Below are 22,535 nucleotides of genomic sequence, written 5' to 3' on the forward strand. Positions count from 1 at the left end.
AACCAAAAGTCTGAATACTTCCAACAATTAACAAAATGTGATATTGTAATACCAAATCAAACTTCAAAATAAGTGCCTCATCTCTGTCTGCAGAGGGCACCAGACCACAACACTCGGACGGACAGGGAAGTCATTCAAAGCCTCTGTCAGTGCAGAGATATCAGGCTCTTTCTCCTTAGGTAGCAAACATTGTCTGCCTCAAATTTAAGTGCGTAGTTGATGAAAATGTAACATAAATGTTCAAATACATAAATGCAGATTAGAACAAAGAAAATTCAGTATTTAAAGTGAGTTCAGTTGTGATAGTTGGCATAGGCCATGCTTTCGAAACATGTCCAAAAGCTGATGGCTCTTTTAACTGCCTGAAAAAACATGGTATCTCCAATAAGCTCCAGTAGAATACATTAAACTTGAAACTGTGTAAAGGGTCCCATGTCATGGCCATTTCTACTGATCATAATTCCATTGTTGAGGTCTACTAGAATATATTTACATTGTTCAATGTTCCAAACTCACATTGGTTTCTCACACAGCATCTCTGTATAGTATGTGTATTCACTCTCTGTCCTACACGCCTTGTTGGAGCTCCTGCCCTGGCGCTGAGAGAGTGTGTGTGTGTGTGTGTGTGTGTGTGTGTGTGTGTGTGTGTGTGTGTGTGTGTGTGTGTGTGTGTGTGTGTGTGTGTGTGTGTGTGTGTGTGTGTGTGTGTGTGTGTGTGTGTGTGTGTGTGTGTGTGTGTGTGTGTGTGTTTGTGTGTGTGCTCGCTCCACGGATTGGTCCATTTGGACAAATGGGTCCCTTTGGGTATGGTCACGTCACCAGGAAGAACAAGAGAAATCTCCAACGAGGCGTTCTGGGGCAGCAGACAGGTATTTTCTGTGTTAGAGTTTTACTTGCTAAAGGGTGTACTTTGAGGGTTTGTGACTGCAGACTGTTTACATGCATATAAACCTTCATAACACACAAGGCGGACGGGTAATAACCAGAAAAGCATGACATAGGACCTTTAATGTCTGAGCTGTGTCTCAGGAGGCCTGCCCACATGGGAGAGGTGGTTTTTAGTCATCTCTCTCCCTGAGAAGCTCCCTGTGTCTGTCTGACACATGTCAGAGAAATGGCAGTGACGATATCCCATTGTCACTAATGAGGAACCCTGCAGGGTGATGGCGCTCGAGGCTTATGAGCAAGAACACGTTTTGTTTTCAGTTTAACCTTTTTATTTCACAGGACCTCATGGTCTGTGTTTGCTATTAACTGAACCTTGAGGCCCTGGCTTGTGGAGAGTTATTTCAAGTTTTAGCTTCAGTATTGAATGTGTTGACATAATTTGACCATAAAAGTGACCAACAGCACACTAAACATACGGATCAAGCATAAGAGACTTTATTTATAGGGCACTTAAACAGCCAAAAGTGCATTACATACATGCAAAACATAAAAGAAAAAGGACAATAAGTGTTTAAAATGAACTAGAAAATACACAACTGCTGGTGGGTTTTGAGTGGATTTGTACTAAATTTGTTCACAGAATAGGAGCCACAAATTAAAAAGCACAGTGTCCTTAAGAGGAGACATGTTGCTAAAACAGTGTAACAGGTATTGACAGCAATATGTACATTTCAGCTCAAGACAGAATGGGCTTTTCAGCCTCATCGGCTCCAGTCGTGTTTTTTGACCATGGTAAATCTCTTTTTTTAAGACATAAATAAAAAAAGTTACTGCATATCGCCCCGACTCCATTCTTCACTTGTCAGCAGGAAAAGACGAAGAAGACAAGGCATGGCAACTTTATTTATATAGCACATTTCGGCAACAAGGCATTTCAAAGTGCTTTACATAAAACATCTAAAGCATGGAGACAAAGTGCCAATGAAGCCCACAATAAAGCCACATTCAAATAAAAAAAATAAAAATAACAACTCAGAGTATCGGGCACCTAGTTAGGATGCCACCTGGGCGCCTCCCTAGGGAGGTGTTCCAGGCACGTCCAGCTGGGAAGAGACCAAGGGGTAGACCTAGAACCAGATGGAGGGATTATATCTCTTCTCTGGCCTGGGAGCGCCTTGGGATCCCCCAGTCAGAGCTGGTTGATGTGGCCAGGGAAAAGAAAGTTTGGGGCTCTCTGCTGGAACTGCTACCTCCGCGACCCGACCACGGATAAGCGGGAGAAGATGGATGGATGGATGGACTCAGAGTATAATAATGTAAACAAGCCAGAATAGAATGAGACAGTACAGTGTAAAAGGGAATAATGATTTGATTAAATAATTATCTTTTGAATTATTTAGATTTTTTAAAAGATCAGCATGAACAATCACAGCTGCTGGTCGATCTACAACGTTTGATCTTGCCAGCAAATGGATGGCTGCAGTTCCACAGTGTGTGGATGGTCAGTTGCTCAGCAGTTTGCATGGTCAGTGACTGGCAGCTCCCTGCCACAGCAGAACAAATGCTGCTGTGGAGTCCATCTGCTGAGAGAGGAGCACAGAGAGAGCCACGGTCTGTTTCCCACACCCCGCATCATCCTCACATGTTCATCTAATCCCATTACAGATGACAGCTGATAACATTTACAACACAACTATTTGCCTGTAATTTATTTTGTGTAGTAGTGCTTGATTTGTGCCTAAAGGTTTGAATTTTGCAATATCTAATAAGTCAACCTAAAAATCAGGAGTGTTTGATATAAAAACAAAACTATGACCTATTCAGATTTCTGTTTAGTAAATGTATGCAAATCAGCACAACATTAATAACATAATGACTCTTTTGCATATTTAAACATAACATTGCAAGTAACTTGTAATACAAAACATTTATAATACTCGTCTTAATTTACTATGTCAACCAGGGAAGTTTAATTGTGACATCTTTAAAAAATCTTTCTTTTATCCTTTTCAATCATTTATTATACATTATGTATTTAGGTAGCCTATTGTTTATATTGGTTATCATAAGTAAAATCAACGTTTTTTTAAATAGCAAAAGAGTAAAAATGTAAACTCCATAGCCTACTTATATTCTTTGTTTTTTTTGTCTGCCAACACAATTGATAATGAATCAAAAACATGCTTAAAATAAAGGTCCCAGACCAATACAAAAAAAAAAACTAATTTAATTTAAATAATAAACGTATATTTATTGAGATTGATGTTCAGCCAGTTGTAAACATAGCAGGGTTATGTTGAACCTGTAGTCAAGTGATCTCTCGCGATGATTCACACTGTTCTCGCAGTGTACTGCTCTGTTTGTTAATCCGTAAACGTAGCAGCTGCCTGTTGTTGAACTGGACCGATATAAGCAGAAACAAGGTCAGCATACTGTCTGTCAACATATTACATATATTTTAAGATTCAAGTCAATGCCCACCTCCTCGTGCTGCAGCTATGGTTTTACTGCACGTTGTTTTTGGTTGATTTTAGCGAGTTACACTTGCACCCTACGTTAGTCTTAAAGGAGCGACTATTGAAGTGATTATGCTACTAATGATTTGCAAATCAAACATGTAGCTTTGAAGGGAATATATAATATATGCAACTCCTAGACGGACTACATGGTTAGTTCTACTACTAAAGATAATAACTTTTACTTTACTTACCTCGTTGAAGTTAGTTTTAGGTTGGATATTCGACAGACTGTCAATCCTCTTTTCCTACGACCACAGCCCTCACTTGTAACGATTTAGGGATCGTCAATAAATTACCACTCAAATAAAACAAAAACTAGAAGAAATGTTGTACACCTTTCTGATCACTTATGTGACATGAATTGATTTGACAACATATTTTTAAAGAAGACCTTTTTTTTCCACATTTTATGTTACCCATTAAGTAATTTTACTACTAAACTGAACACGTTTTTATAGGATATCAGGACTTTTTCTATTTTATGTGAATATTTGAAGTTCAGATTTTGTTATTCAAGCATCTTTTATTCTATTTTCATGACTATATTTATATAAATATTTAAATGTTCAAAGAGCTATTCATATAAATAGAAAAAGCACTACAATGAAAAAAAAGAGGCATTTCTTATTAGTTCAGTGTAGTAATAGTATGGTATCTTTACTGGTTTTTGTTTTCACTATAGTGGGCAAGCGAGCATGGAGATTCTAAAAATAACGTTGATTTTGCTTTACTCTAGCAGTAAATTATGATGGCCCCTAAATAAAACCCTAGTGTTAAGGTATAGGGCTCAGTTACCATGCTGTATGTGAAACTGAAGCAGGAGTTAACGTCTGTAGAGCAGCCTTTCCCAAACTCAGGGTCGCGACCCAAAATGGGTTGCGGACCCGTTTTGATTGGGTCGCCAGTTAAATGCATTGCTACACACACACACACAGCGTCAGAGCTGATGGCTGGTTTGCAAATATGTTTTTTAAATAATTTTTGTATTTTATTTTTTATTTTGAAAATGAAATTATGCAATATAGCATTGTATATTGAATGATTTAATTTTCTAAATACAAATAAACTAAAAATAAAAGATTGTATTTGTATCAGCTCTGACGTGTCTCCCGCGAAAGTTTATTGTCTGTTGATTAATCTCGATCGTACATGATGGCAAAAAGATGATACAAAGAGGAGTTTTTAAACGTTGGCTTCACAATGGAGAGGTGCTCAGTAACGAAAGCTTGAAAATGAATAAATTGGACCGGCATCTCCAAACAAAACATCCTCTGCATCGGGACAAATCGAAGGATTTTTTCATCTGCAAAGAAAAGTCTTTCAAGAAGCAGTGTTTTGACAGCGGAAAAGTAAGTCACTCATTTTAATCATTTGTTTTGTGTGTTTGTGAGTTTGTCAGGGTCTGTTGTGAAATTGTTTCGTTAATGCAAAGTTGGATGAAATGCAGACTGAGCCCCGGAGCAGACCGCCAGCTGCGCGCTCTCGCGCGTCCTCTACTCGCTCCCGCGAGTCCACTACATTCTGCAGCGGCACAGAGCGGTGTTTCAAAACAATAACCACAGGAAGATTAGAGGGAAAGTGACAGGTAGTATGAGAAGGAAAGCGAGAGAAAGTATCAGCCGCATGGACGTGACTGCTGCAGTGTGATGCACATAGGAATACATATGGGGGTTATCTTTATTTAAGAGCGTGGTCTTTAAATTTGAGAGCATACTTTATTGATTTCACATTCAGAATATGTATTTCTTTCCCTCAAACCCTGTCCTCACACTCAAATAGTGCCTGCTTGCGCTTAGATTTGCTCTGCTTCTGCTCAAACTGTACGCTTGCACTCAGATATATTGCTGCACTTCCAGGTTTCCTGTGTTCCAGTTTAAAACCTTCTCCTCGAACTCAGGCTGTTTCTGTGCGCTCGTGAAATGTCTGCTCTCAGATTTCTTCTGTGCGCGCTTGGATCTTTTGTGCAACAACCCTGTCAAAATCCCTCTGTGGGGATTCCCCACAGTATTGAGTATGTACTCGCTTTGGATAAAAGCGTCTAACAAGTAACATGTAATGTAATGCGCTATAAATGCGGTTGCCAGGTCCACATTGGGTATACAGCATACACCGGCTGGTGTTAAAAATCACCCAATAACCCAGCATTGTTAATGATAATATCTTTTCTGTTATTTTCAGGCATTCAAAGGGAACAGAGGGGCACTGAGGGCATCCTATCAAGTCAGCCTCCACAAAAAAAAGTTAATCAGTTGCCAAGTGTTGGAGTTTCTTTTTCCCTCAGAGTGTTTTAAAACAGCTCATTTAAAAGTGTTTAAAAAATGTGTGTACATAGTTTTTGATCTAGTGACAAACTTAATGTTGCACTTCTGATCATTTAAATGTGGTTTCACCTGTGATGTACTGAATACACTTGACTGCACTTCAGTTAGTGTTTTGTCCCTTTCTGTTTACAACATGTTTGTTCTTTGTTCATTTAAAATAGTTTAAAATGGTGTGTACATAGTTTTTGAGCTAGCGACAAACTTAATATTGCACTTTTGATAATTGTATAATTGAAATTTGTACTGTATATACTTGACTGCACGTCCCATGTCTCGTCTTTCTGCTTTGATCCTTATTTTTTTCTGGGCAAGCTCAAAGGGAAGGTTGTTATGGTGAGAAACCTAATTGCTGCGATGCACTTTTATAATTAAATAAATATTTTCATTTACATTTAAAATTCATGGTGTGTTGCATTCTTTGTTTATAACTGTAGATATTATGGAAAATCATGACATTTTTTGAGCTTGGGTCCCTTAGGACCACAACATTTCTGTTTTGGGTCTCATGCTGAAAAAGTTTGGGAACCCCTGCTGTAGAGTATCCAACCTAAAACTAACTTCATCGCCGTTTGTACTTTGCACTCCAAAGGTCCGTTTTCTGCATCCACTGTGAGTTGAACCTGGGGCCTGTGCTACGAAGCTAGTTCAACCTAACCTGGATATGTTTGAGTTAGCCGGTTGGTCTAATCCAAAACATACGCGCTCTCGCTAAACGGTACTACGACACGGGTTATCAAGTGGATCGCTCAAGCCAGCCGTGCCCTCTCTAGTTAGGTACGCGTTCACATGAAAGGAGTGGTATTTGGAGCATTCGACCAATCACAAACATGGAGAAGCGTACTGGCAGCGCGTGATATTTCTGATTGAAAAGTCAACTATATAATTAGACAAATATGAAAACGTTAAACTTTAAACATCCATGACTTAAACACTTTATCCAGGATCAAAGCCACATAGCTGCACCTGCAAGGTGAATACAGCTGGTAAAAGAAAAAGTGTGTGAATGCGTACATTAACGGGTTTATGATATCACTGCCCCATCTAAGACACGAGGATCTGACTTTAATTACATTTGACTCGAGTGTTTCGTCAACTTAATGTGTTGCTTAAAATAATACTTCTGCACAGTAGCCTATGTGAAACTGTGAGTGTTGCGCGGCCAGATACGGCTCAGCTGACTCAGATAAGGAAATATGATACATTATGATGTGATATGCCGCGGACTGTACTGTTACTTTGATCCGGTTACTTATGTTGTGGCAGATATTTAAGTAAGCTTTCTTAACGCTAATGTTATAATAGTCAGATTGCTCTGAACATGGCAGGTGATATTCTATTAATGTTCACGTTCACACTCGGTGATTTTTGCCGGCCGTCTCAATCAATCAATCAATGTTTATTTATATAGCCCAATATCACAAATGTTACATTTGTCTCAGTGGACTTCACAGTTTGTACAGAATATCAGTATGACAATACGACACCCTCTGTCCTTAGACCCTCACATCGTACAAGGAAAAACTTCCAGAGAAAACCCAGTTTAAAGGGAAAAATGGGAGAAACCTCAGGGAGAGCAACAGAGGAGGGATCCCTCTCCCAGGACGGACAGACGTGCAATAGAAGCCGTGTGTAAATTGAAAAGATAATACATTTGCAACATAGGTAGTCCAAATGTTTGGAAATGCATGTGTGTATAATAGGAAGATGAATCCATGAGTATATCCATCCAGGACTTATGATCCAGGACCACAGCCACGACTCAAGATCCAGGACTCGCAATCCATGACACAGGACCGCAGGATCATCCATGACTCCGGATCCCGGCGTATATAGACACCAAAAAGAAAGACATTTGGGGAAGCTGAGTTAATCGGAACATGAGAGTACACAGGTATAGACAGAGAGAAGGAAGAAGTAAGATGTCCCCCGACAAACTAAGCCTATATCAGCAAAACTAGGGGCTGAATCTAATCAGCCCTAACTATAAGCTTTATCAAAAAGGAAGGTCTTAAGCGCACTCTTAAAAACGGATAGGGTGTCTGCCGTCCGAACACAAACTGGAAGCTGATTCCACAAAAGTGGAGCTTGATAAGAAAAGGCTCTGGCTCCCATTGTACTTTTAGAGACTCTAGGAACAACCAACAACCCTGCATTCTTGGAACGCAATGCCCTAGTAGGACAATAGGGTATAATGAGTTCTTTAAGGTAAGATGGCGCCTGCCCATTAAGGGCTTTGTAGGCAAGAAGAAGAATTTTAAATTCTATCCTGTGTTCTATAGGGAGCCAGTGTAAGGCAGCCAGAACAGGAGTAATGTGGTCCCTTTTCCTAACTCTGGTTAGTACACGAGCTGCAGCATTTTGAATCAGCTGAAGCGACTTGACTGACTTCTTGGTACACCCTGATAATAAGGAGTTACAATAATCCAGCCTTGAAGTAACAAATGCATGGACTAGTTTCTCTGCATCGTTTTGAGGCAAGATATGCCTGATTTTTGCAATGTTACGTCTTTCCTGCAACAGCAGCTTTTCTGTATTTCCTTTCTCCTGTAATATGACTTGATCGCTTTAAACGCCGCACACTGAGCTCTGATTGGTCAGCAGGCAGTGCTTTCACTGAGTTGAGCTCTTAGCCTGCAACCTAACCTGCTCCGGGGCAGGTTAGCCGCTCTGCATAAGTTACCATGGAGATCTAGCCTGCTAAAAAGAGAACCAGCTTCGTAGGACCGGAAAGCCCGAGTTTTCCCTGAAGTTAGCCGGCTAAGCGAAAATCCTGCTTCGTAGTATACCCCCCTGGTCAATCAGTTTTCAGAGCTTTGTTTTACAAACACATCTCCTGTCTGATTTGAACAATTATACATGAGTACTGTCTTTTTCTATCCAAGTTTGGCTCATAAAAAAGGAAGAGGTTTTTGAAGTGTAAGGCTAAATTATTGTCTGATTACTGGCTCAAAAGTTTCACCTTTTATAAAAATGTTTATTTGTTTATCTGGTTATTGTTAGTATTATTATTATGAATTACTGTATCTTATAAATTCCCATTTGTTCTAAGCAGGGAGGTTTCTTAATGTATGCATAACTTGAATGTATTAAATCGATACATATATATTAAAAAAGTGTGTGTCCCTCCAGGTTGTTGGAATCGCTGAACACCAGTCATGTCAGAGTTGAGTGGGAAGGTCCAGACCGTCCTGGGCCTGGTGGATCCGGACCAGCTGGGCCGCACAATGACCCACGAGCACCTGACCATGACCTTTGCGTGCTGCTACTTCCCCCCTCCTCAAGGCGATGAGGCGGTGGCGGAGAACCCGTTCCAGATGCAGCACATGCACTGGCTAAGGCAGAACCCCTACAGCAGCAACGAGAACCTGCTGCTGCAGCAGGAAGTCCCCGCCGTGAGGGACGAGCTGCTGGCCTTCAGGAAGGCCGGCGGGGGAACTATCGTGGAGAACACGACCACAGGCATCGACCGGGACCTGCCCACCCTCAAGCAGCTCTCCAAGGACACAGGGGTCCACGTAATAGCAGGAGCAGGGTACTACGTGGACTGCACCCACACTGAGGCCACCAAGAGAATGAGTGTGGAGAAGGTGAGGCACAGTCTGGTTATGGTATAGTAATGTTTTGAAGGGACTTGATAAATGATTAGCTATTCTCAAGTTTCATTGCTGCTTATCTGCCAATTGCACAATTTCCATTTGATTTCCCCATGATCTGTCGAAAAACATCTATATTGTGGAAACTTAAAGAGATAAATATTCCCTAAAGGCATCATTTGTTTATCAGTTACTCACCCAGTTCTATATGCACTCAATGTTCACAACACACTTCAAACAGATACTAGTATCAGCCTAAATACATGTTTTAAGAAGTGCACAGACGACTGGATAAATAGGGCTTTTAATTATACTGCACTCGTTGCTAATTTGTTTCTAAAGGGATGTTTTGATATATGTTTGCTGTTTAAACACTGCCCCGATTTACAGTGGAGCAAAAAAGTATTTAGTCAGCCACCAATTGTGCAAGTTCTCCCACTTAAAAAGATGAGAGAGGCCTGTAATTTTCATCCTAGGCATACCTCAACTAAGAGAGACAAAATGAGAAAAAGAAATCTAGAAAATCACATTGTCTGATTTTTAAAGAATTTATTTGCAAATTATGGTGGAAAATAAGTATTTGGTCACCTACAAACAAACAAGATTTCTGGCTCTCACAGACCTGTAACTTCTTCTTTAAAAGCCTCCTCTGTCCTCCACTTGTTAACTGTATTAATGGCACCTGTTTGAACTCGTTATCAGTATAAAAGACACCTGTCCACAACCTCAAACAGTCACACTCCAAACTCCACTATGGCCAAGACCAAAGAGCTGTCAAAGGACACCAGAAACAAAATTGTAGACCTACACGAGGCTGGGAAGACTGAATCTGCAATAGGTAAGCAGCTTGGTGTGAAGAAATCAACTGTGGGAGCACTTATTAGAAAATGGAAGACATACAAGACCACTGATAACTTTTTGGTAAAAACTCAACTAGACGTGTTTGGAGGAGAAAGAATGCTGAGTTGCATCCAAAGAACACCATACCTACTGTGAAACATGGGGGTGGAAACATCATGCTTTGGGGCTGTTCTTCTGCAAAGGGACCAGGACGACTGATCCGTGTAAAGGAAAGAATGAATGGGGCCATGTATCGTGAGATTTTGAGTGACAACCTCCTTCCATCAGCAAGGGCATTGAAGATGAAACGTGGCTGGGTCTTTCAGCATGACAATGATCCCAAACACACCGCCCGGGCAACGAAGGAGTGGCTTCGTAAGAAGCATTTCAAGGTCCTGGAGTGGCCTAGCCAGTCTCCAGATCTCAACCCCATAGAAAATCTTTGGAGGGAGCTGAAAGTCTGTGTTGCCCAGCGACAGCCCCAAAACATCACTGCTCTAGAGGAGATCTGCATGGAGGAATGGACCAAAATACCAGCAACAGTGTGTGAAAACCTTGTGAAGACTTACAGAAAACGTTTGACCCCTGTCATTGCCAACAAAGGGTATATAACAAAGTATTGAGATTAACTTTTGTCATTGACCAAATACTTATTTTCCACCATAATTTGCAAATAAATTCTTTAAAAATCCGACAATGTTATTTTCTGGATTTTTTTTCTTCTCATTTTGTCTCTCATAGTTGAGGTATACCTAGGATGAAAATTACAGGCCTCTCATCTTTTTAAGTGGGAGAACTTGCACAATTGGTGGCTGACTAAATACTTTTTTGCCCCACTGTACATCAATGTATAATGAATTTCAGATTTTGGATTCTTTCTTCACAGAGAAGGTATGCAAGAAAAAACAAAATCTTTAAGAAGGCAAGGTAACAGGGAGCGATTAATTGGTATAAGAATGGTCTTTTGTGGAGAGAAGTATTCCTTTTATCAGCGGTTTTATTTTTTTTACATGTGTGTCCTAAATTTGCCACTGGTGCTGAATGCCTCAGTCATAAGACAGGAAGGACATCCTGCAACAATTTGTAGTGCTGACTATTTGAAATGTCCCCTATTCTCTCAGCACATTCTGTTATGTTCTTTTCCATCTCTGTATTGATTTGAACAGGTTTTACGAGTTATGCACTAAGAATCGGCATTACATAACATCACATGTCACTTGTTAGACGCTTTTATCCAAAGCGACCCACTGAGCCACAGCCTCCCTGCAATCTTCATAGATGTTTAAATACTATCATTTAAACATGCTCTTTCCATGTGCGTTTACCCCTGTTAAAGGGACAGAATCAAGAAGCCAGAAAAGAGTCATTTTAATGCACTAATATTTCAGTAAACAGTTTTTATTTCCTGCCGGTCAGCTCACAGACATCATCGTCAGCGAAGTGCTTCACGGCGCCGACGGTACTGACATCCGCTGCGGAGTGATCGGAGAGATCGGCACCGGCTGGCCCATCACTGAGAGTGAGAGGAAGGTGCTGAGGGCCACGGCTCATGCTCAGACACAGCTGGGCTGCCCCGTCATCATCCATCCCGGCAGGAACCCCGCGGCTCCGGCTGAAGTCCTGCGGATTCTTCAGGAGGCCGGTGGTGACATCAGTAAAACTGTCATGTCACACCTGGACAGGTGAGAGGTCCATAGAAAACAGTTGGGGATTGTTGACAGTGTATTCAGTCTTTAAGATATAAACATTATTGAATTTAAAATCACAATTAGAATTTTCACTCAGTATTTCCTGTCCTACATAACTTTTGTTCCCAATACTAAACAAAATGCCGATTATTACATTTGAACATTTCCCAGGAAAACAGTTCCTGTTAACCGTCATAATACGATCCAGACGATTTCCTGATGGCATACATTGTGAAATTCAGTAAAGAAGCAGCTACAGGCTGCATATTTAAAGTGCTAACATCCAGTGCACATTCAGCTACTTTTGACCTCTACACTCATATCTAACTTTACTCTCCGTCACTGAAAAGCTTTGGACTTGGACACACGATAAACGTTTGCTTTTAAATGTAGCATCTATCACTTTTCGTTCCAGTAACCTTTTCGGCTCTTCCTGCAGGACTATATTTGATGATGGTGAACTGCTTGAGTTTGCGAAGCTGGGGTGTTACCTGGAGTACGATCTGTTTGGAACAGAGATGCTGGACTACCCCTACAACTTGGAGGTGGACATGCCCAGTGACAGCCAGAGAGTGAAGGCGTGAGTAACACAGAGCAGGGCTAAACTTTCAGACTTACATCGTGATGGTATTGTGACGAGAAGTGCCAAACGGGAACAAGTGTGGTCACATTGATAGGGTCATGTTACATTTTAATTATACATTTATTCTTATTGATGTAACATTCTCTTGCACTATTTGATAGGTTTTATGTCCTATATACATTTCCACTGTTGAAGGAGCCTGTGACCTAAGTCTTTCATTTCCATATCTACACTGTAGCTAATGTGCAAATGACAATAAAGCCTTGAATGTTGACTTTAATCTATGTATCTATTCTATATCGCTACATTAGTGTATATCACTTAGAAAAAACATTATATTCTACTCCATGAGGAGAGGAGACAGCGTCCTATAGTTTTAGAGACACTAATCTCCCACTACTGTGACGTCGTGCGTCAACAGGAGTGATGAATGATTCGCCACATGTTAGCCCACACAAACAATAATGTGTTATGTTTAAGGTCCCTCATTTTGTTTCTTTCTCCGCCCTCAGCTTGGCGTTACTCGTGAAGGAGGGCTACGGCGACAAGGTACTGGTCGCACACGACATCCACACCAAGAACCGTCTCACAAAGTACGGCGGCCACGGCTACTCTCACATCCTAAAGAATATTGTGCCGAAGATGCTGATGAGGGGGATCTCGCAGCACCAGGTGGACAAGATCCTCATCGACAACCCCAAACACTGGCTGACCTTCAAATAAGCAAGAAAAGGGAGAAAACCAGAGAGCAATTTGATTAAGCATTTTTCTTTTCTTCACGCCAATAAATCTCACAATGAAGTCTAGAATGAAGACAATGAGATGTTTGCAATAACCACAGTCCAAACTCTAAAACCAATGAGCTTGTGTTGTTTGTGGATTCATTTGTCACCAGTGTCAACACTTAATGTCTAGCATTGTCTTTCGAATGGAAAACATTAACAGGCTGTTGTTTCATCCAGCGGAGAGGCTTTTTTTCTATAGAGGCCCTCATTCATTAAAACTTGATTTTATATTTGTGATCATACATTATTAACTTTTCTCAAAACAAAGCTTTAGAGGATCACAGTGCCTCATTAGCACTGTTTTGGTCCCATTTATGTCACCACAAATCTAATTGTCTTGCGAATGCAATCTAAAACAAATATTTTTGAATTATCTACAGTTGTGCTCTCAAAAGTGGTGCTGATTGATTTTTGTTCAATGTCAATGTTGTAGCAAAATGCAAAGATGTTTTTGGAGAATAAATAATGAGCGTGGCAGTAATCAGTATGCCGCTCTGCTCTCGATGCGGCTGCGTTAGATGAGTTGTCTTGTTGCCCCTCAGTGGGTGTCTGAGTGTCAATGGGAGGCTGACTGGATGAAGGACATGTTCTCCTCTCATCTGGGAACAGGTGGCCTCACAGGGTGACTTCGCCACATGATCAATGGCATGATCGCCACAAGTGACTGTGCGCCGTGAAAAAACATCTAACTTTGATTAATCTTCAGAGAGGATTACAAAATGAGACAGAAGGTTTATTTTTGACATGATTTTGTACACATTAGATGACAGTCTTATATGAAGGGGTTCACAATCGGCAGGCGGATCGATGAACATCAAGGAAACATTTCCGTCAATGTGACTGTTCAGTTTTTGTGATGGTGACTAAGCACCAGACCATCCTGTTACCAGCTGTCAAATTGAGACGAGTTAAAATGGTGATTTTGTCACAGTGCTTCAATTTGAACACCAGGATGGCCCTTTACAGAAGGGTTTCTATGCTGCACAGAGTTCAAATGTCATCGTCTATAATCATGCATTACTACGGCTTTTAAAATCTTCACTCAAAATGCAACAACCAACAATTATTTTTGAAAAATAAAGCACACATGGACTTATAACAGTGTAAACAGAGTGGTGATTATGTGAGTATCTATAATTAAGTGCTGAAGGCCAATACATTGAACTTGCAGTCTACATTCACTCATATGTTACCACGGCAGCATGTACAGTATGTTTTACAAATCAGCGAACTAACAGTTCATTCAGGGTGCAATAGTGACACAAACAATCTCACAAGTGTACAATTCAACCCTGTATAATTTAAAATAAGTTATTCTGTAATTAAACAGTGAGCTCTTAGCTGTTTAAAAGTACAGTTCTTTATTTTATTTTCAAATGACGTCCTCCATATCCTTCTGGACTTTTTTGCAGGATGTAAATGGTGAGCTCTGCCTCTAATAATCCAGCTGACAGTGATTTGAGCATGAGCAGTGAAGTAAGCTATATGCAGAGCAGATCTGTCCAGTGTTTCAGTCAGCGTACAACATAAAGCCGGAAAAAGTGCTGTACTTGTTGTTGTTGCCCCCGTGCGCCTTTCCACCGTCCAGCTTGATGTAAATCTCGTCCCCAGGCTCAAGGTGCAGGACAACACTGTTGCTGGCGTAGTCGTAGTTCTGGTCGGCGTCCTGGGCGATGGCACTGGCTCTCACCTGAAAGGGAAACATTTCTGCTGATGAAACATGTCTTTATTTTAAAATCAGTGCAGAGGACAGCTCCATCAGTGACGACATTTCAAATGTGGAACAACTTTACTGAAAGCATGTTTACATATCCGGGAAATGTGTTCTCTTTCAACCGTGCGTAAAACCTGTGCGTAAAATCGAGAAACTACAGATTGGTTAATCAAATAATGTCTTTTCACCGTGTATTCAAAACACAGACTAAATAGTAAAGCTATAACAAATTGTAATATTGGTATTTTATTAAACCATAAAGTGTCTTACCTGGTTGTTTTTGCAGAGGTCAGCCCACATGCTGGTTCCATCTCCTCCTCGCATCAGCACATGGTAAACAAAAAAGTAAATCCCCGGTATTGAGCAGGTGAATTTCCCTGAAGAGGGGTCATAGTGGTTGCCCAGATTTGTGACTACGTCGTCAAATTTCAACACTTCATATCCCTCGTGCTGCTTCTTCAGTCCTGCATAAAACGCAATCTTTGGGATTGTGTTGTAAGTAGCAGCACTGATGGCTCCGTTAGGCCCGTTTAATCCAGGTGCTCCGGGTGGACCCGGTACCCCTCTAGTTCCGGGCGGACCAGCAGCTCCAGGGGGCCCGGGCTCGCCAACAGGACCCCTCTGACCCATCCTCCCGACGCGCCCCGGCTCTCCTTGAGGACCTTGGATGAAAGTCGGAAGCGACTGAGCGAGTCGGTTCTCTTTGATGGTGTTGGTTGTCTTGGCTGTGGTCGTGGCCGCGGTCCCGTGGGAGTCGCACACCATTTGACAGGACCCCAGCATCTCGTAGCGGGCAGGTGTCCCGGCGGCGTTCACCACCACCGGGATCAGAACCACCAACACCAGCACCAGCGCGACTCCACAAACACCAGTTGCGATCATCTGCACTCTGCGGATCCGCTGTGTTCTCCGGAGCTGATGGTCTTCCAGCCTGCTTGTTGACGATATTTTGCAGAGAGAATAATTTCACCTGCTCTCGTTTTATACCGCAACTGCTGGATATAAAATAGTCCTTTAAATGTGTGTGCACAAAAGTAACCATCCACAACTTTTACGCCTTGCAAAAACTCTCTAACCGATTCATATCAACTGTGAGAAAAACAACATCGAAGACTAACAGGAAAAATGACACAATCTGCGTTTAATTAGAAAGCCCAAAGTCAGCCGCTCAAGTTTCTGCCCTCCACGGTGCCACAGGAGAGAATAGGCTAGAAATAAACCGTTACTGCTTCTGTGTTTGGAGAGTGAGGGGAGGGGTGGAGGTGATGGATGGGATATAATCCATGCATTTCTTCAATCAAAAGAGAGGAAGGGAAACATCTAAAAACACTGATGCAACTTTGAAGCTATGAAACGTGATTGCTTTATTTTATGCATTTGTTTGTTGAGTCAGGAGTTAACCTTATCATTAAACAGGGTTTTAACACCACTTTTATATTGATTGCTGTAACGTTACATCCCACAACTTGTTATTAAAACTCAAACTAAAAGGTCTTCAGCATAATTAGGCCCATTAAAGACAAAAAAAGCTATACTCCTTTGGCACCTGGTCACACCTCAATGGCTCCCTGTGTCCAATTGATCACTTGGAGAAAATCTATAGAGCCACTGAAGGAAAGGAGGGAGTCACTAGAAGCTGGCAGTGAAGGATGAATTCACCAAATATATTCTGATGAAATGACTGAATGCTGAGGTGTTTAGAAGATGAATAGGGCGAGAGCACTTAATCAAGTAAAGATGGGAATTCAGAAGTTAAACATTAAATTGTTAGTTGTATTATGAGTCTAAATAAGTCATGTTTTAGTTAAATGTTAAACAGACTTTTTAATTATTTAGGAATGACCAAACCTTAATACGGATTTTTAATATTCAAAACAAAATGTCCTGTCAAAAGAAAGGGTTTGTTTCTTTAGGTTTGAGTTATGAAGGGCTAATTCTCGTGGAATAGGGCAGATGCTGATGTGCTCATGAATTCAGAGGCTGTCACTCCAAGTCGATGGCTCCTCGTGCCATGTGGAGAGATGGATGAACAGGAGGGAAAAACACGGATAACCTTGTTTGTTTGGGAGGAGCGAGGCTTTGATTGCAGCCCGAATGAGATTCTATGTGAGTCACAAATGCAATGGTTGAATCATGATCTCAAAAAGTGGCATACAGAAATGTTTAGTTAAAATGGATGTTCATTTAAAAAAGTTTTGTTTTTGTCACAGAATTATATATTTTTTTAAATCATTAAATGTATTTGATTGAGAGACAATGAAGCTAAATATTTAATTATGTACCAGATCTGTATCTCTGGTTTCTCAAGATATGCATGAATACATATGACCCATTGTTTTTGGGTACTTTTGATCATATTTGTCCTTATCGAGATTGTGAGCCATGAGTTGGTGGAGACCAAAACAAAGCTAAAAGGATAATAAACGTTGGACTTGCATTTATTTGGTGGCAAAATTACCGTAAAAAAACATTGTAAAATTACAATTAAAAACGAATTTGATCCCATTTCAAAAACTTTCATTTGTGGCTGAAACCAGAAAAACACTTCCTCGAATACACTCGCAGCAAGTATGTTTGTCAATCAATCTGCCACTTCGGTCCAAAGTGAAATATCTCAACTACTCACAAATTCAGAAGACATTTTATCTTGGAACTAACATCTTATCATGTTTATAATTTGTCCAATACTTAATGTTTATTACTAATGACACAATATTAGCATAATTACATGATAAGCCAAGAGGATGATTATGGTAAACATTGTGTCTGCTGAACATCAGCATGTTACCTTTGTCATTGTGAGCGTGTTAACATCATGGGCATTGGTTAGCATTCTGAGTTGGTGCAGTTCATGATAAATGAGAACAAAAAACTGGAAATAACTAGGATGTCAGATATGAATACAAAAAGAAGCAATCTTCTAACAATTTTGAATTCAAAAAATGTATTTGAATTGTAACCAATATTTGCTTTGTTTATTAATATATATTTTTCCTGTCTATATTTCCGCTTTTCCTTTTGTTTTGTTTAAGTCATTCATCTTTGGTACAGCTGACAATGGTCTGGGAGGGCACTGCTGTTGATTTAAAATATATTATAATTTCCAAAAGAGCACATGTTTTCTGTGGGATGGGTGTAAAGTGAGAAATAGAATAGTATATAAAGAATAGTAGACACACATGCACACTCACACAAACAAAGTGGGACATACTGTGGTGGCTATGAGTCAGTGAGCACTTGTTAGTGGTCAGGCTCTCTCCCTCCAGTTGGCACGGGCCTCCAGTGACTCAGGGAGACTTGTCGACCGGGAGCCAAAGTGAACAGCAGTGTCAAAATCCAGCAAAAGCTGTGGGAAGAACACGAAACTTGTGTTCGCTGTTCACAGTATCGCAACAAATGAATCACAGTGCATATTTTCCATATCTGTTATTAAAAAAAAGGTATCCAAAGTTGACTTTCATCACTCTTTTCCGGCACAAGTCCTGAGTAACTCACCGTGTTGAAGGATTCCTCTGGTGGTGAAGGGCTGACAGGTTGCTTTGAGTCTCGACTTCATTTACAACCAGTCAGGCAGGAGTCCTGGGGGTGCCTGATGATTTTTTGACATCCGGACAAGCAGATGTTCAGAGGACATGAATAAAACATAAAGCCCATCTGACCAGAGACCGAAGACTTTCAGAGTGTCTAATGAAATCTTTCTGATAAGTGTGATGCTGAATGAAATATGTATGATGTTTATGTAGCCTGGCCTGGGTGGCTAAGTAGGGTTCAATTGTTTATCGCAATCAAAGCTGAGACAGGTTTGTCAGAGGAGGTTTTTGATGAATGGGAAGGGAAAGTGAATGGACCTCTCATTACCGGCCAGGAATACAAACAGAAATATTATGTGACCATTGAAACCTAAGTGTTTAACAACGGCTAAAACAGCATGTGTGCCGTGCAGCGGATAAGATGCATGTCCTTCAGTACTTTTCACACCTTCTGCTCTTTCAGAAATGAGTGTTCCTTTTTTCTTTTCCAACAGAATGAATAAGCGGGGCAAAACAGTTCAGCTCAGCAGGGGGGCAACAGAATGTGTTACCGCACCACCCACTCAAAGCCGGTCCTGTACTGTATTTAAGATGGAGAGGCAATCAAAAATAATCCAGGGCGGGACTTGAGTTTCATACTTGAGAGCAGGGATTTTCATTCAAAACCAAAGTCTTTGTGTTGTTTCATTTTATTATGCGTTTCCAGTCTACAGCCAAAAAATACCTTTAAAACCATTATTTTTATTTTTATTAATTTCCTTGTTTCAGTGTGCTGCCGGTATTTAAAAGTGTGCGTTTATGTACTCTAGGTGGATTCATGAGAGAATACACGTTAGGTCTTAAAATATTTTACAGTGAGATCTTTCCACCGGAGGGAAAATTAAGCCAAATAAAATCTTAAAAGGTTTTTAAAAACTTTAAGCATTTCAGGTCACTCAGGTTTATCCTTTCCCGTTGTGTGTAATATAAGTTTGTGTGCATGTAAATGGTCTGCAAATGCTAAAATCCCAAAGTTCCGCACAGAGGTAGTTTCTCTCCCACAAATTCCCCCCGCCTGAAACGCCTGGATTGTAGTCCTTTGTTTACATCTGCAACATAGTGACATCACTATGTAACACTCGTGTTTCTATTTGCTATCGATCTAACACATTGTACCTGATAGGTTAAGCGTCTGGACCCCTCTAAGCGGTTAACTTATCACAACATAGCCGGCCAGATAACCAATCAGAGCAGACTGGGCTCTGGTTTCAGTTGCAGTAGGTGCTGCAGCACAGGCAGTATATGACAAAGATGAAGATCTCTTTAAACAATAAAGCATGTAAACGTGACACAGTAGAGGCACAAAAACAAATGTGAATCTGAAAATGAGCATAAATATGTCCTCTTTAAAACAAATGAATAATCTGACAACACTTGTTTTCCATGCATGTTTCAGATATAACCTTTGCAATTTCCACACTGTAACATACAAATATCCTATAAAATACTACAGTAAAACAAATACCCAATAGATTATTTTGGACACTGCTTTTAGAAAGCAATCTGAGGACTGGCTTATAAACCATGACATACTTAAAAGGGTCAATTTGATCTGTCATATTGCAAAGCATAGAAAAACTTCAAACAGTCTTTTTTATGACTTTATATTTGTAAGAAACATAAAATGAAATAAGAAAATACTGTGGCTGTTTGGTGGTGTGTGTAACTGTCTCGCAGGAAATGCTCGCCCCCTGCAATCCAGGGCGGGTTTTATTTGCTCACAATAAAACGTTATGTATTGCAACCTGGAGAACAGGATTACAACAAAGGATTATAACAAAACCAAATCCCCTGTGCAACTAAAAAAAACAAGTAGATTGATTTTCATCGAGATGTCAATCGATGAGTCGTTTCGTTCATGGTGTCAGCAGGCGTAGTGTCACATTTTCTGCCGATGAGATTGAGCGGCAGTAAGGGGCTTAGTGGCAAATACAATCGAGGAGTGTAAACATACAGAGGGCCGCAAGAGGCAGATCAATGGCTCCAGTCTGGGATTGATTAATTACCCCAAGAAAGAGACTGAGGTGTGAGGGCACTGGAGAAACCTGATCAGAACAAGATTTATCACCCAATCTCTGCATCATCTCTCCCTCCTCACTCTTTGCTCCTTTTTACTTTTTCTTTTAAAGCTGCCCTTCTCCATTGACTTGAGTTTGTCATTTGAGATTGTGAATGGCTTTTAAAAAGTATGGTAAGTCTTCATGTTGTGAGGATATGGCTTCAAATGATGATCCTCTGAGTAATTCACTTGTATCAATTGAGCTTTGTGACCCAGAGTTTCAGAAATTAGGCCAACAAAAAAAAAAGACATAACTACAAATTCATTTCTAATGTTGCAGTGCCATGAGGGAGTTCCTTAGCTTTAAGGTAATTACTGTTTAAAAGGTTAAGAATGAACTTTGACACTTCATTTTAGATTAAATCTTCACAGGCTACTCTGGGGGATATTAAGATAAGAAGATGGACGCCACTCTAGCATGTTAAATATAATTCTACAGCCCAAAGCTTAGCACAGGGGTGTCCAAACTACGGCACGGGGCCAACTGCGGCCCGTGGTCCATTTTTAATTGGCTCGCAGCTAAATCTAAAAGTATAATTGAATATGAACCACACATGAAACTTGTGCTTTTCTTATATTGTACTTCTTAAATATAAATGTAAAGATAAGCCCGCTTTTCAAATACATTCATAAAATTAAAGTTGAAAACATTTTCAAACAAGTCTTAGTTGTTTAAAAAAAAGCCCAATAACTTATTTACATAACAAGCTTGAACTATACCATTCCTATTGCCCCTTATTATAGCAATCTGAGTTCTGTTTTAAGGAATGAGCTGCCAAATAATAAATTAAACCCTATGGGAACCTCTGATGTTTTTCTTTCTTAATGCATATTCAAGTATCAAGCAAAATGTACCTACATTTGATTGATTTTCTAATACAGTATATTTTAACATAAGAGGCAATATACCTCAACTCTAGTGAGCGGCCCAGCCCTTCGTATATTTTTCTGTATGTGGCCCTCAGTGAAAAAAGTTTGGACACCCATGACTTAGCACAATGCCCGGAAACAGGTGAAAAGCGTTAGGATGCCTCGGTATGAAGGTAACGGATCAACATTTTAGCTACTCTTATGCAAAGAATAATAATAATAATAATAATAATTATAATAATAGCAATAATAATAGCCAGAAAGTGACAATTCACAACGGAGTGCGTAAATAAAAACTAAATGGCTGTCTTTTTAAAATCCCGAGACGTATTGCTGATCTCATACATCAGATTTTCTTTCAGAACAACAACGATCAATCACATGAGGCAGGAAGCTAACAATATTTCCCCCCCTCAGATCACACAACCACTAACTGCCAATCATTGTGTTAAACATAATGACTGCAACGTCAACCTGAAGTAGTGACTACACTTCGTACCTTCAGAGAGCATGCAGCTGTTGATTGGAGGTGCTCACGGTTCCTCTGACTCCCTTACATTTCCCAGAATGCATCAGATCTACTGTTGGCATAATGCTAACATGCAGGACAAACCCAGAAACAGATTTACAATGAGTCTTTCTTCAATTTCTTGGTAATCTTCATTGTTTGCTAAATCTGTGAGATTTTCTTTACAAAACAATGTGGAAATCAGAGATATCTTACCTGAAACTGCTCGGAAAAAGTCCTCCTGATATGATTAAACTCTTAATCAGAAAATCTAATCATGGTCAGAAACACAAATCCTCTAGCTTGCAGATTAAAAACAATCACGTTTTAGCCGGAAATGTGTTTGAAGTAAAAAATAAATAAAACCCTTAACTTGAAAATATGAGTTTTTGGCTGTTGAGAATTGCCATTTTAGTATGGTAAAATGTGATTGCTTTTTTTCACGAGCCAGAAATTATTCTTCAATCTTATCGGTAAATTAACATTGATCCGTTTGAAGAAAAATAACGAAAAGTTTAGATATTGACAAATCTTTCCTGTGACTCTTTTGTGACATGTTCTGTGGCATCACCCTTCATTTCCATGCTAAACTCCAGCC

General features: G+C 40.2%; 2 protein-coding genes and 1 long non-coding RNA gene across 3 annotated transcripts; 1 reads left to right on the forward strand and 2 right to left on the reverse strand.

Annotated features, from left to right (window-relative positions):
- Nucleotides 1–3,183: 3,183 nt before the first annotated feature.
- Nucleotides 3,184–14,316, forward strand: pter (phosphotriesterase related). Its single transcript, XM_079650211.1, has 5 exons — nucleotides 3,184–3,311; nucleotides 8,858–9,315; nucleotides 11,578–11,843; nucleotides 12,289–12,429; nucleotides 12,945–14,316. Exons 2-5 carry the CDS (start codon nucleotides 8,884–8,886, stop codon nucleotides 13,153–13,155), a joined length of 1,050 nt encoding a protein of 349 aa, XP_079506337.1. The 5' UTR covers nucleotides 3,184–3,311; nucleotides 8,858–8,883; the 3' UTR covers nucleotides 13,156–14,316.
- On the reverse strand, nucleotides 13,930–16,210 carry c1ql3b (complement component 1, q subcomponent-like 3b). Its single transcript, XM_079650213.1, has 2 exons — nucleotides 15,202–16,210; nucleotides 13,930–14,907 (listed from the first exon to the last, which is right to left on the reverse strand). Exons 1-2 carry the CDS (start codon nucleotides 15,811–15,813, stop codon nucleotides 14,728–14,730), a joined length of 792 nt encoding a protein of 263 aa, XP_079506339.1. The 5' UTR covers nucleotides 15,814–16,210; the 3' UTR covers nucleotides 13,930–14,727.
- Nucleotides 16,211–18,128: 1,918 nt separating this feature from the next.
- On the reverse strand, nucleotides 18,129–21,986 carry LOC307019372. The gene is made up of 3 exons (XR_013802635.1): nucleotides 21,929–21,986; nucleotides 18,427–18,520; nucleotides 18,129–18,277 (listed from the first exon to the last, which is right to left on the reverse strand). It is a non-coding gene; the product is annotated as an uncharacterized lncRNA (long non-coding RNA).
- Nucleotides 21,987–22,535: the final 549 nt, after the last annotated feature.

Source organism: Notothenia rossii (assembly GCF_949606895.1).
Source record: "Notothenia rossii genome assembly, chromosome: 9".
Taxonomy (NCBI): domain Eukaryota; kingdom Metazoa; phylum Chordata; class Actinopteri; order Perciformes; family Nototheniidae; genus Notothenia; species Notothenia rossii.